The sequence below is a fragment of the Schistocerca serialis genome, chromosome 5, assembly GCF_023864345.2.
Source record: "Schistocerca serialis cubense isolate TAMUIC-IGC-003099 chromosome 5, iqSchSeri2.2, whole genome shotgun sequence".
Taxonomy (NCBI): domain Eukaryota; kingdom Metazoa; phylum Arthropoda; class Insecta; order Orthoptera; family Acrididae; genus Schistocerca; species Schistocerca serialis.
The window spans coordinates 289,854,053-289,869,640 of NC_064642.1; the positions used below are offsets into that span (position 1 = coordinate 289,854,053).

Consider the following 15,588-nt stretch of genomic DNA (forward strand, 5'->3'; position numbering starts at 1 on the left):
TATCAGGAGCAAGCCGGAGAATAGCATCCCTAACTATTGAATCAGCATAAGACTCATGATGAGTGTCCGTGACAAACTGACATTTCCTACTCAGACCGTGTAGTTCCGCCGCCCAAGCCCGGTAGGATTGATGGGGCTGTTTACGACACCGGTAGAACGACACGCGGGCGGCAACGACATGGGTGTTTTTTCGGTAATAGTTAGACAATAAATCACACATTTCTTGGAAGGACAAAGAGGCTGGTTCCCGCAGAGGGGCTAACTGAGATAGCAGCTGATAGATCCGTGGGGAAATTCAAGCTAGAAATAACGACTTACACATAGGAGCGTCGACAACGCCGAAAGCCAAGAAGTGTTGCCGCAAACGCTTCTCATAATCCTCCCAGTCTTCAGCGGCCTCGTCGTAAGGAGGGAACGGAGGCGGAGAAGAGGAAGACAGACGATGAGTAAGCGACGTCGACAACGCCTGAATAGCAGCCGTCAGCTGTGTCTGTTCCACCTGAATAGCAGCCGTCAGCTGTGTTTGTTGGTCAATGAGCGCTTGCAGAAGCTGTTCCATGTCTGCCCCGACACGAACACACAATTCCACAACGCAGGAAAAAAAATATCCGACCTTGTCGCCAAAAAGTGTTATAACCTTTAATCCTAATAAATTGCGTGGATATACAACGTAGAGCAATAGCAAGTTACATGCTTCCAACTCCGAATCTGTCACTCCACTGCCGTGCCGTGACATGCGGCCGACGCCGTTCATAGACAGGTGGCGCTCCCGCGCTCGGCCAAGTTGCGGAGCGCCTCTATCGCCGTGTTCGCGTACTGACGTAGCGGCACTTTTAAATCTCGTGGCACTGTCACAACACCTTATTACATTTGACCTCGGGATATGCTCTAAGAATCTACAACAGTTGAATATGAAAGATGTTGGATGGTAGTTTTGTGAATCACTTCTGCTACCCTTCTTGTAGAAAGGTGTGACATGCACATTATTTTGTTTACTGGGCACAGATTTTTGTTTGAAACATTTACAACATGTAAGGTTAAAAGAAAAGCTAACTCAGGTGCAGTTTTGGAACAGTATCTGACAGGTATTCTATAAGGCCCCTGTGGCCTAATTCAATTAGCTGTTTTTCACTACTACAGATACCAATATCTATGGTCCTCACCTTTTCAGTGGTGCAAGACTCTTCCTTTGTTACGATGGATTTGAAAATGGTGTTTGGCATTTCTGCTTTTATTTTACTAATCTCAATTTCAGTTGTAGTGGAAGACAAGACCTAAAAACTTTTTAGGGGGTTGGGTGTAATAACTTATGTTCTCCCGACTTATGTCTTCCTTGTACAAGGCCCCTCAACCTACCACTGACATACCACTCGAAGTGGATGAGGGCAGACATATCCTACTCTTCTGGTAGAGGAGACATTATCTACAGGACAGGGTAGTACATGGTGGTATTAATTAAACTTGTACTACTTGAGATGGCCCCCATGAAAATTGAGTGATCATACGACAATGAAACTGTGGAAACATTTGTAAGTATATGTGGAAGAGAAATAACTAATGAACCATTGAAAGAAAGACATTTTAATTCCCAAAAGAGGGTAACATTTATTAACTGCATACCGTGTTATGTTCCAGGTTACAAATGCTGCTTAATGTGACAACCATCTGCATTCACAATAGCCTGAAAGTGTACAGATACCACTCACTATTTTTCAGTTTCAACATTTTGTTGATACAGGATCAGCAATCTTCTTTTAATATTTCCTGAAGCCTGTATTAACAAATCTGCCACAGTAGCATTACATATGTCTGGTGACTAGTTTCAAACCAACTGGCCATTCTCAATCTAACCTACTGAGACTGCACTGAAAGTGCCTGATCTTAATAATGAACAATCTTAATAATGAACATCACAATGGCAATATATACTTTACAGAGTAACCATTGATAACTGTCACAATCAACAAGTGCTTACTTTGCAAGTCAGCACATGTTGATTATGACAGTCATCTGTGATTATTTTGTGAGACTTCTGTAGGTCAAACTTGGGAATGAACCAGCTGATTTGAAATTAATCGCCAAACATATGCACAGCAACTGTGACAGATTTGTTAATAGACACTTCATGAAACATTTCACAATTGTTCACAGCACTTTTCGAATGGTGGGGTATGGAATGTTCAGCTGTCATGGCAGCTGGTGCATACTGCTTCATGGTTGCACACCATCCTCAGCCATGTCAACAATAACTTCTTCAACAATTTGTGGTCCAATAGGCTGTTGGTCTCTCCTAGGAGCAATTTCCAAATTGACAGTTAATTTGCACTTCTGAATCATGTTCTCCAATGCCTGTGCAGAAAAAGGACCTCTCTGTATTCCTTTAGTGCACCGATACTCATGAAGAGCAGCAGCACAATTGCTGCTGTTTCGCTAAAACAGCTTCACAAGTAAAGCTCTGTTCACATTGTCCAGATCCATGTTTACTATCTGCATGTGCAATGCAGACTGATGCTTGTTTTTCAACACTACGTACCAGTACCAGTGCCTCATGACAAGTCATCACACAAACACTATTAACACACAAAACCTGCAGCAAACAGTCTTATCATCATTTCTATTAAGATGGGAACCCATCAAGTAATAGTTTTCCGTCTACACTGGCTCGAATAGTGAAAGTTTAATTATAACCACATTGTACTTGAGGTAACTTTGGGATAAATCTTTTGGTAGCAAACCCATGACATCCGTTCACAGCAGCTTCCAATTGCTTGAAAGCAGCCACAACACACTCTAGCTGATTAAAAACAGCAACTAACTCATCCCGTATCCAAGAACAATGTTCATAGCTTTCTGTTCACTGCTGCTATGACTGTGTAAACCATAAACAGCGCCAAAGTCATTGTAAGCTATGCACTGAATGAAGACCAATAGTGCAAACCAGGAAATCAAGCAACAGAGCTGGTTTATAGCTGGGGTATGTGTAGCAATATGACGATGTAAGAAACACTTCATATGGTACAGAACAGAAAGATACTGGATGCCCTGAGGACCTAGCATTGTGTGAGCAGTATGACCCACGCACCACACCAGTTCTGTCATCTTGCAGCTCGTGGCAGAGACCGCTGCAGAATCTAGATGTCCCTATCAATATCTGCTAAAGGTGGGAATACTACTCGCTCTCCTCCTGTCCCCAAATCAGTTCCTCACATAGGCCTAATACTGGCAGGAATTGTGTCGTTTAAAGCATGAATCGGGGGTGGGGGATGGGGGGCAGGGGGAGGTGTAGTAGCATGGCCTCATCTGTACTGGCCAATTCTGATAGCTTGGATTGGTATTGCAGTGGCAGTGTTGAGGAGCTGCCATCATATAATAGGCAGAGTGCTATGCTGGTACAACTGGGGCTAGACCTGTCTGCGTGCTTCAGGTTGTACTGGAGAGTAGAGGCACTGGGTGATGGCTGGTTTTATTGGTGGATCAAGAGAGTGTGATCAGCCAAGACATCAAATAGCTGATGTCCACTGTAGACTTTGACCACCTGGGTGCATCCTGAGTGTCAGCCAAAAGTGTGCACCTAGACCTACATGCAGGCCGGATTTTACTTAGGTTGGGATCACTGCAAAGGGCACGGGAGGTCCAACAGACTTTGATGCCTGTGCACATGCGAGATTTTGGCTGAACTGAACCACTGATGGCGGTGGATAGGTTTGCAATGAGTTAGCTGTGGAGTGCTTCCTCAGTTGATAATGTCAGCATTTCTTACGCACTTGAGTCTTAAGCATCATTACCATTCACTAAGCCTCTGTGTTAGAGGCTGAGTGGAAGCAGCACTGGTCAGGTGCTCACTACTGTTGCATTGACAGGAATCTTCTAACAGCTGTTACATAAACTGGGGATTGTTGTCAAGACACTAGTGCATGTAGCACTCTCTCGATCACAAAGCTTGCAAGAAGGGCACATATCGTATGGTAGCATGAGAGGTCGTTGATGGCATCTCTGCCATAAAGGAAAAGTTGGAGAGATTAACCCCTGAAAGGCCTGGCAAAATAAATGAGTACACTCTACTGGGAGTGGTCTGGGGATAACTGAAGATAAATTTAATGGTAGGGCTTGCTGATTAAGGCATCAGAACAACTAATTTTTACACATGCTTGGATTGTCAGGCTCAGTCTTGTTTTTTATAAAAATTCAGCTAATATGGATGGAGCAATTTTTTTGCAGTGACGGAGAAGTAGAAATATTAGTCTGAGCATGTAGCTATCTACATCTATTAGGTAATCAAAATCTGGAATATCTGTTTTCCAGACACTGTATTTGACTGAACTAGCAAATCCACTTAAGGCCCTAATATGTAAACATGAGAGAGAAGACAGTTTCTCAAGTCCAGTTTTAATTTTCTGAAAGGTGTGCACTTGTAAACACAGGCACTGACAAAACTTTGCACAGCACAGGGTTGTGGGCTGACACTGTGGCTACTTTGTGTGCTGTAAGTGGATAGTCGTCCAGAGTTCATTGCAAGTGTTGATCATTTGTAAAACAAACTATTTTCAGGTGATCCAACTCTGCGTCAAGGTCAATAGGCAGGTGGGACAGAGTGCCTGCACTGGATGTTGGGTAGTGGGGTGAAAGTGAATTTCATAGTTATATCCATTTAAAAACAATGTCCACTGCTGCAGACACAGCTCTGGCTGTTCCAAGAGCTTAGACCATTGACAAAAAATCAAAAGTAAAGGTTTGTGGTTGGTTAACAGGTAGACTTTGCTGCTACACAAATGTACATAAAACTTCCCAACCCGATAGCTTATTGCTAAGGCTGCCTCCTCAACTTGAGAACAGCTCATCTGCATCACAGCTAATGTTTTGGAAGCACAGGCGATTGGTCTTTCGGAGTCGTCCAACAGTTTATGGGACAAAACTACCACAATCCAGAATTGGGATTTATTCACTGCAAGCATAAACTGCAAGAGTGTTGTATACAGCACCATGTACTGTTTGATTCTGAGACACACCTTAAGGGGGTTGAAAAGCCTGTTGATAGGCAGCTGACCACATAACTTGATGCCCCTTTTTGTGCTGCCGATTCAATGAGTGCGTGGTTTGTGCTGTTTGGAAATAAACTATGCATAGTATGTGATCTTCCACAGAGAAGACTATAACTGTTTCAGGTTAGTAGGTGCTGGCATATTTATCATTGCATGAACAGTGTTGCACATGGGCATAATACCTTCACTACTTAAGAGATGCCCCAGATATTTAAAACTGGGATTGAAAGAATGACACTTGTTTAACTGATAACATAAGCAGTTTTCGAAGAGCTTCCTGGAAGGAGATTCAGGGTTCCTGCAATATTCCACATGCATTGCTAGTACAATGATGATGTATAAATAGATAATGCATTGTAATATCCTGAGTCAACTGCAGCAAGTATTTTTGGAATATGGGGAGGATACCAGCAACCCCAAATGATAAATAACAATACTGGTAAAGCCAATTGTGTATTTAAGACCAGCAGCTGTTTTGATTTGCTATCTTATGGAGTTGCTTGTTTTAAACTGATTTTTTTAAAAATATTGTCCACCAGCTAGTTTTGTTAATAATCCTATGGGAGAAACCTAGGACAGATGTATGATGATTATGGGTTACACAGACAAAACATCTTTATCAGTATCTCATTGCACTGTAAATTCGTGTAAAATTGAGTGCAACAAGAAGAGAATTGACAGTTCCAGGGTTTGTGACCTTATCATCATGGTTGAAAATCTGCATGACAGTAGTTCGTGTCAAATGGTTACAAGTGAGGTAAAAGCTGCAGTCATCACTGAAGGATACTCCAAGAAGGGTTATCATAGTCAGTAATACTAAAATGGGGTGATAAATGAAGACTATAATGACTAGAAAGTCAGTTAGCTTAAACTGCTAGAGAAATAAAACATATACATAAAAAATTCAAAATTATATAGCAGTGCAGATGTAAAAAGTAGCTGGAGGCCACTATGCCATTCCAAGTAGTAGTAACCCCCCCCCTACACATCCACCTGACACCAAGCATTGAGGTGTTATAAATTTTACTATAAAAATCCGCTTTCTCTCAAGAAATATGTACTTTTTTTTTAGCTGCTATCCTATCATCCACAAGTAAATGGCTGATTGCTTGTGTCAGATCAGCCAGCAGTGGACATTCTGTTATGATGTGGGGTATTGTGAGATAACAATCACATCTGCATTGGAGGAGTCCTCATCAATCTGCATTGGTGGAGTCCTCTTGACTTAGAACAAACTTGTGAGTCTCGTGTACCTGATACGTAGTCACCACTGTAAAATGGCATCGTCTTTAGAGAAATATGTCATGATTTGGTGGACCTCTTGATTGGCTTCAGCTTGTTGAGGTTCGTGGTAGCTTGCCTTTCCATAACCCAGGTTTTCAAAATTTCCTGCAACAGCTGAAATCATAGGTCTGTGCCCAGTATTTGTGAGTTTGCATTGGTTCTCTAGCTAATTTGTTGGCAAGCTCAATTCCTGGAATACTCACATGGCTCAGAACCCAGATGAATGTTACAGTGGTTCTGCAGCTGTGGATGTCAACTAATAGGTTTTGGAAGTAAGTGACCAACACATTTCTGCAGTTTCACTGAGATATGCCTTGTAAGCAGCTCATGAAGTCGCAACAAACAAGGAAGTCCTTTGTGGTGAGAGATTTAATGGACTGCAGAGCCCATGATATGCCACCCAACTCTGCAGTATATATACTGTATGGACTCAGCAGAGAATATTTTTCAGGCCTCTTTGTGTATATATAAGCATAATCTATCGTGCCAATTTTCAATCCATCTTTGAAGATGAATGTCAAATTTGGGTACTTGTGGAGAACTGAATGGGAAAAGCACCCAAGAATGATGGAATCAGCATTTTCCTTAGGTCCACAGAAAAGGTCCATTGAAATCACAGGACTGTGCACACACTACAGTGTGCTGAGAAGGAACTCATGTTTACTGAGAATACGGGATAGCTGGAGGTCCTTATATAGAACTTCCAATCGTGTCCCAACTGGTCTACCTATTTTTGGGTGTAAACAGTGTGAATTGTTGGCTGTAAAACAAGAATTGAGTAACATGGATAGGCAGGCACCTGACAGATTGTGACCGCATAGTTCATCAAGAGTTGCTGGTGTCTGGCCCTCATGAGGGTGGAACACCAGCTTCCACTAAGAAGGCTGTCAACATTGCTTTTAAGGAAGTCACTAGTCACCACCTGCATACAACTGTGATGGACAGGGTCTAATAAGCAGAGTACTGACGGTGCTACCGATCCATAGGCAACGCATCCATAGACCAAAATCAAAGCTCCATATAATCACAGAAGAGCCATGTGTAAGTACAGGTTTCCACGGTGATTGTCACTGTCAATAAAATTCTTCTGGGCTGTTGATTGCATTGTCAATATATAAAATTGTCTGACATTTCAGCCAATTACAATAGTGGCCAAAACATCAGAGAATTTCATGTACTGACAATGTGGTCAACAGCCCAGAAGAATTTTACTGACAAGAACTGTGTGGTCTATGTACCTTAAGGAGCTGTCGAGAAATCTGAGTATATTAATTTCCCTCAGACAATTTGCCTTGAGCTGGTATACCTGTTGTCACCTGTTAACTTACTGTCAAATAACAGGCCTAAAAATTTGAAAGTTTTGATGACTTCAAGTAACTGGTTAACAAGGTAAAGTACAGAGTGCGGATTGCAGATGCACAGTCCTGAGTCTACAAAAATCCGTAACACAAGTTTTTGCAGGAGAAAATTGAAACATAAGATTCAGGGTCCAGTCATGTACTTTCTACAAGGCCTCCTGAAGTTGGTGTTCTGTGGTGCACAATGATGTTGAGCTATAATACACGTAAAGGTCATTCACCTGCAGTAACAGTGAGATTTAACATCCCATGGTAGTCAGGGTACACTAACTGCGATGGTGAAGAGGGTTACGCTCAGAACTGCCCTTGAGGAACCCTCAATTTCCTTTATGTATTGGTTTCTGAGGTTTGAACCTATACAGACCTGGAACAATGGGAGGGATCAGAAATTCTGTATAAGCAGCCCTGGAATCACCACTCATGCAGAGTAGTCAGAAGCTGATAGAGCCAGGTGGTATCAAATGCTTTCTACAAGTCAAAGAACACAGCAATCAGGTATTGGTGATGTGCAAAAGCATTGCTCACGCTAGATTCCAAGCAAATCGGTTGGTCTGTGTTGGACTGGAATGCCCGAAAGCCACTTTTAAATTGAAATACATGTCATCTGACTTCTAGGCACCAACACAGTTGTCAGTTGACCATTCTTTTGAATAATTTACATAGCCATTCATTAGAGAGATTAGTTGATAATTATTCAAAATCAGAGTATCTTTCCCAGAACAATAATACCCTCCCACCACTGGAGAGGAAACTCCTCTTCCTGCCTAATACAACTTAAAAACCTGAGGATGTGTTTCATGTTTTCGTTGCTAAGGCATTTAAACATTTGACTGTGGATTCTTTCGGGTCCAGAGGCTGTGTCGCGACACTCTGCTAAAGTGCTGTGGGATTCCCAGTCTCTAAATGAAACATTGTATGATTAAAGGCCTTGTGCACAGAAGGATAAATAGTTTCACTCCAGCACACAATTCCAACTTAGGAAATTAAGATGGTAGTCACTGCATACAGCCAATTAGGTGAAGTGTGCCACGAAACTTACAGCAATGACTTCAGGATCAGTACAGATGTTGCCACAGAGAGAGAGAGAGAGGACAGGTACTACTACAGATACTCAGTGGTTGGAAATGCGGCGGAGTGTAGTCATATTTGCAATAAGTGGGTGTTGGCTCTCATAAACTATATATGTTGATCCCAACACTCCAACTTTCTCTTCTTTATTAAAAATTGTGCTCTTGCAAAAAGTCTCTTGAATGATATTAACATAGTAGGATGCCATTCAGTCAATGAAGTGCACTTCGACTCCCTTTGATAGCTGCAGCTATTTCTTCAGATCAACAAGGCACTGGTTTCCAGCAGGAAGAGCCTTAAGAATAGAGTATTGTTGCTTCATGAAAATAGTATCTTATACCACTGCTGCGTCATCCTTTTCTTGACTGGTTTTAAAAATTGCTCTGGTGATATAAGCTTGCTAGTTGGCTTTCCAAAGCAACCAATTTTGTGCATGTTCTGTTGGTTGGTGGTTGGAGAAAGAGAGAGTAATAGGAAAGTGATTGCTGTCACAGAGGTCACCATGGACATACCAATGGATTGAGTGTGAGATGCTAGGGCTACTGCCGAGTATGTTCCATACGCTGTAATGAAACATGTTGTAGCTCCCGTGTTAACCAGGCATGCTATCAGTTCTGAAATTCATTGCTCGATTACTTGGCCCCTGCTAGGTGTGGCGTAGCTGTCTCATAGAAGATTGTCAGCATTGAAGACTGCCAGAAAAGCCAGAGCTTGTAATGCAGTGGCACCTGATCACTAAAAGTGTCGAACCTTATGAGCATGCAGACTGCAATAGGTGCCCTCTCAGAGTTAATGCAATTTACGCAGTAGGATTTGTAATAGCAAGGAACTGGGTTTCTGAGAGCTACATCTCCTGAAGTTCCATTCCCAGCTGTAAAGTAGCCATTAACTGATGGAGTTAAGCCAGCTGATGATATGGTAGCCATTACAGTTTCACCAAAGGAATGTCAGATTGGGGTCAGAGAAAGCAGTGAAAGCAAAAAGGAACTACAAATTACTTTGCTGCTGAGTCGTACTCCACCTGAATGGGCAATTCTTCATCGGCATTCGTGTGTTTCACCACAGAGCTGGGGAGAAGGGTATAGGGGTTTGGATCAATGAGAGCAGTAAAATTTAGTTTAACTTTTGATTTATCCTTCTTGTCCTCTCAGGTTTCAGTTGCTGTGACTCTGTCACCCACTGGATGGTGGTACACTATTGGTCTCCATTTTCCTGGGAGGAAGAAACCTTGACAGGTGTTCTCTTCCCTGATGATGCACCAGGGGAAAACAAGGTATCTCTAGCTGCACTCAAGTGCTGGTTACCACAGGTGCTGTGTGTCTGGGAGTCTAGGAAGCTGATGCCCTCTATATTGGCACTGACTTGAGGCTAGGTCCAAAGATCTTGCCATCGCATTATGGGTGGATTTTGGCACAATATTTGCAAAGTTTGACATCTCATTGACTGGAGTAGAGTCATTCAAAATTTCTCTTACTATCTTGATAAGACAGGCGGTCATTTTTTTTATATCTCTGGATGTTTTCCTCTCTTTTGAAAACAGAAAATGTCAGCGAACAAAGGGGGTGTGGTTCGCATTCTGGGTGGTTTAAGCTTGTAATGGGGTGTTAATGAAGGCTGCCGTCATGCCCTGTCCTTCTGCACACACCCCAAAAGTAGTTTCACTAGTTTTGTGGGAGAACATGTGGATAAAACTCAGGGCACCTAAAACATCTTATAGGAGTGGGAGAATAGGGTCTGACACCAATCTTATAAAGCATGGCCTTAACTTGCTCACAGATATAAAACTTCCATCAAAGGCTAGGCTGAAATCTTCAGTGTCCAACCTGTTATCCTTAGGTTCTCTCTGAATGAGACGAACAAAATGAAGTCCATGCTGCTCTAGGCTGGCACACAGTTCTTAATGTTTTTGTAGCATTAGGTCCATACAGAGACTGACTAATTGAATCCTGTTGGGTTTGTTATGAGGAGAGATGGTAACCAGTATATCATCAAGCTAGCAACAGGCTTGAAGGGCATGTGACTGGTGGGCATTCAAAGTTTTGATCAATAGATACCATTTTTCATTTTCCCTTTTGCAGCAACTTCTCAGAGCCTCCCATTACATTTTCAGCAAAAAAAAACATTGGCTTCATTGTTGCAAAAGATTCTCCATCAGCTCTGGAGCATATCTAGAACTGGGTGAACTGTCCACCTCCATTTCTCCTTGCTTGCCCCTCATCCCATGGTGTGGCCAAAGAAGGTAACATCAGGGGTTGTAAGTCTTTGCATTAAAATATCTGCTGAGATGGCCGTGTTGGCAGAGACACCAGTGTGGGTGAGACTGATCCATTTCACTGCGGATCTTCCGACCTGATGGTACTCGTTCTAGCAGAATGCTGTGCCCTGTGGTGCTACGCCACCATGACAAAGGCTACCTCGCATAGCAGTTCCAGTGCTCAGGAATGGACAGGCACCTACTTCTCAGCATACATGGGGAGGTTACAGCTCAGGCATCAGCAGTGTGATCCCTGCATTGCCAGGAGGCTACTTCTGTGAGGGTACATAACAAACCCCAACCCCTCCCAAATGCTGATTGGCTATCATAATGGATTTCAGGTGCGAACATAAATCCACTTTCGTAGTAGGTACAGATCACAGTGCAAGGTGTATAAATTACACACCACTAAAATGTTCTTCCACAAATGCCCCACACTTCTGCGAAATTTAGAAAAGTGGAGATCAAACCCTGAAAGTGGACTATAAGTAATTAAGCCAAACAGGTTGAGGGAAAGGTTGTAAAAGGAGCTACACCTGACAGGCATCATAATAATAGCCATGTTATCAATGTAATATCAATGTAAAAGCTTGACTAGGTATGGGACTCCTTTTAGCCTCTCGCCTCTTACAACAAGCAATAAATAACAGCAGATCTATTCTAGTCCAAGACTGCATATGATAGAGATCAATGGTGGACTGAGCATTGATAATCACATAGAAATCACCACATTTGCATAAAGACCTATTAGCTTTTTTAATGACAACCATAGGTGTCATCCATTGACTGGATGATGCCAGTGCAATGACGTCCATCCTGAAGCCACACGAGTCGGCCTGAACCTCATTTCTACCAGCAAACGATAGTGGCAAGCTTTACTAAATTTTGGCACCACTGATGGTTCTATAGATACACTATGCAATAAAATTTGTTACACAATTTAGTGATGGTTCAAATGTTTCTCTGTACGAGTTGCAAAGAGAATCTAGATAAAAAAGGGTACTGTTGTGTACACTAAATTGACTTGGCCCACTATTTTCAAAGCCAAATGCTGTAAAAACATCTAAAACAAAATCAGAACAATATTAGGCAAATCTGCTACTAAGAATGTTTCTGAACTTAGCTGTAAGTGACAATTCTCTGAGGAGAGGAACTGTCTTCTGGCAGTAAGATATGTCTTGCCCTTCACTGAGCCCTTTACAGTAAAGGTGAACGACTCACCTATACCTGTTTCCATTGATCATGGCAGTTCTGGTGTCTAGCTGGAACTCCAGTGTCTGGCCAAAAATGGTACAGGCCGACAGCAGCTTCTGCGATGATGGTGGCATGGCCTGATCAGCTACCATGACTGCGTGGAGCAATGCAGTGACATCGGGCCATGTTGGTAGAGGATGCCTGAGAACAGCTTCTTGACACACAATTGCCAAGTGCCCAAGTTTGCAACACATCAAATAGGGTGTGGCATACGTGTGCAACAGACTCTCGAATGACAGCTGTTGCAGTCTGTGCATGACTGGAGCGTCATCGGCCTGCATGATTAAAATTTCAAAATCGCAGAGTGTGGGCGTTTTTGATCCACTCATTTAGAATTAAAAAATGGTTTACTCAACACAGAGGGAGGATCGTCATTAATTCTATCATGAGACACCGGTGAAGTGGACTTTTTCTGCCATTTCTGCCTGAATCAAAATGGTCTGAACAGACATTATATCCTCTATACATTCTATTACATTCTATTTGTGGTTGGTCAGAATATAATCCATCATGGATTTAGAATATCTTGAACTTCACCTTAAATTTCCTATTTCTTTATGCAGGGTTTATATTCAATTCACTTAGGGAGACCAAATTAATCAAATGGTTCGCCTTCGTTTAAAAATCCTTGCCACTGTTTCCCCAAATAAAATTATTTAAAAACAAATACTTACTGATGTCCTCCGTTTCTCTTTACCACTTTCCCGATTGCAACTTGAAGGTGATGTATCAGAAGCACTGTAAAAAATAGAAAAGAGCTTTTATTTTATACATTCCACTGATAATGTTATGATGTAGAATGTGTCCAGTGTATTTCATGCATTTTAGTACTAAATGGCTGTTCAGTCAGTGATATGACGTAAACCAACCTTCTTTCTAGTAGTGTATTAGTAAATGTCATTCTCATTGATGGATACTTTTTCATAGTAAACCTAACTACAGAAAATGTTTACTTCAAAGCTGTTATTACGTGATTTCAATACATTCCTATACAACATGAAGAGCACATACAAACTGGCATATAACACTTTAGTGACAAAGAGTCTTTGTTATCACAAAAGAGAATTTACAAAGCTCACACTCTTGGTTAAGCACACTGATTTAGCATCTCTTCACCTGTCAAAATGATAACAAATAAACACAGAACACATATACTGGCAATAGAAAAGGTATGTCCAAAAGTTACAGGAATTTTATAATTCAAGTGATGTATTAATTTGATTTGTGGCAATTGTCATTGGTTGGTTGGTTTGGGGTATAAAGGGACCAAACAACAGGGCCATCAGTCCCTTTTTCCTTATGCAAGCAAGGCTCAAGGTACAAAAACACTTAAAGTATGTTTGAGAAAGTAAAAGGGGGAAATGGAATGGGGAAATCACACCTAAAAAGAAAACGAATGGAATGAACAAGGAAAAGTAGAAGAAGATATTAAAACCATAGAACACATGGTCTGGGTTGGATGATCAAATTATAAAAAGAGGATGAGCCAGCCACTCCGCAACACATTAAAATTTCTACCCCCAAAACAACAGGGCGAGATGAACACATGCAGGGAAAAGACAACTACCAAGACAAACAAATGCAAAGAAAGTGCAACAGAGTTAAAATGGAGGGAGGGTGGCGGCCTCTGAGAGAAAGCAAAATGCCCAACATTAGATGGTATAGTAAAAACCTTCCTCAAGAATAAAATGTAAAACTAAATCTGCTGTTGAGGCATTGTCGCCCAACTCCGAAGGTAGGATGCTGGGACGTTTAAAAGTACGCTGCAGAGGGGCTAGAAGTGGGCAGTCCAGCAAGATGTGGAAGACAGTCATACGTGAGCCACAGTGACATCGGGGTGGGTCCTCGCGACGGAGGAGGTAGCCATGTGTTAGCCACGTATGGCCGATGCGAAGCCGGCAGAGAACCACAGTCTCTGCGAGCGGCCCACATGGAGGACTTCCACACATACGTAGTCTTCTTAATAGCATGCAGTTTATTGTGCATACCAAGATTATGCCATTCCATCTCCCAGAGCTGAAAAACCTTGCAGCGTAATAATGATTGCAGGGCAGTTACGGGGATGCCAATCACCATAAGCAGTTTCCGTGTAGAGTGTTTGGCCAACCTGTCAGCAAGTTCATACCCAGGGACTCCAACCTGGCCTGGGGTCCACACAAACACCATGGAACAAATGGACAGTTCCAAGGTATAGATGGACACCTGGATCGTCCCTACTAAGGATAACGGGGGTAGCATTGGTCGATAGCTTGTAGGCTGCTCAGGGAGTCAGTACAGAGAAGAAATGACTCGTCACGGCATGAGTGGATGCGCTCAAGAGCAAAAGAAATGGTCGCCAGCTCTGCAGTGAAAACACTGCAGCCGTCTGGCAAGGAGTGCTGTTCAGTACGTCCTCCATGAACATACGTGAAGCCAACGTGCCCATCAGCCATCGAGCCGTTGGTGTAAACCACTTCATGGTCCCGGTACATGACAAAAATTGAGAGGAAGTGACAGTGGACAGCTGCGGGTTTAACTGAGTCCTTATGACCATGTGAAAGGTTCAAGTTATGCTTCGGCCTAGGTGTGCATCATGGAAGTGCACGTGAATGGACTCGAGTATAGGTGGTAAAGGCAAGGACTCCATTTCAGACAGAAGAGATAGGACCAGAACCACAATCGTAAGCCCTGACCTGGGATGCCGATGCGGGAGACGAACTGCAGTAGGTGGGAAAAAGGAGACGATAATTCGGATGCTCAGGAGAACTATGAATGTCTGCAACGTAACTAGCAAGCAGTTGTACATGCGTAACCTTCAATGGAGGGACTCCGGCCTCCACCAGGACGCTGGTCATTGGACTCGTTAAAAGCTCCCATTGCCAGTCGAACACCACAGTGGTGCACTGGGTCAAGTAAACGCAACACTGAGGCCGCTGCTAAACCATCAACCAGACTCCCATAGACAAGGCGGGATCAAACAAGGGCTCTGTCTGTAGAGCTGCATCAGCATAGAGCAATCTGCACCCTAGTTGGTATTGCTCAGGCTGCGGAGGGCACTGAGGTGCTGCCAGCACTTCCGCTTCAGCTGACGAAGATGAGGAAGCCAGGTCAATTGGGTGTCGAAAACGAGTCCTAAGAATCGATATGTCTCCATTACAGTGAGTGGATCGTCATTAAGGTAAAGTTCTGGTTCTGGATGAAAGGTACAATGCCGACAGAAGTGCATGACACATGCCTTCCTGGCTGAAAACTGGTAGCTGTGGGCTAGAGCCCATGACTGCGCCTTGTGGATGGCTCCCTGTAGGCGCCGCTCCGCAGCACCAGTACTGGAGGAGCAGTACGAAATGCAAAA

The 15,588-nt window shown here is 42.8% G+C and overlaps 1 protein-coding gene across 2 annotated transcripts in view; it reads right to left on the reverse strand.

Annotated features, from left to right (window-relative positions):
- Positions 1-15,588, reverse strand: part of LOC126481426 (uncharacterized) — a 277,457-nt gene that overhangs the window by 239,830 nt on the left and 22,039 nt on the right. For both annotated transcript variants that reach the window (XM_050105171.1, XM_050105170.1), the window contains exon 2: positions 12,932-12,995. In XM_050105171.1, coding sequence (XP_049961128.1) covers positions 12,932-12,995 — 64 coding nt within the window. The remainder of the gene's footprint in view (positions 1-12,931; positions 12,996-15,588) is intronic.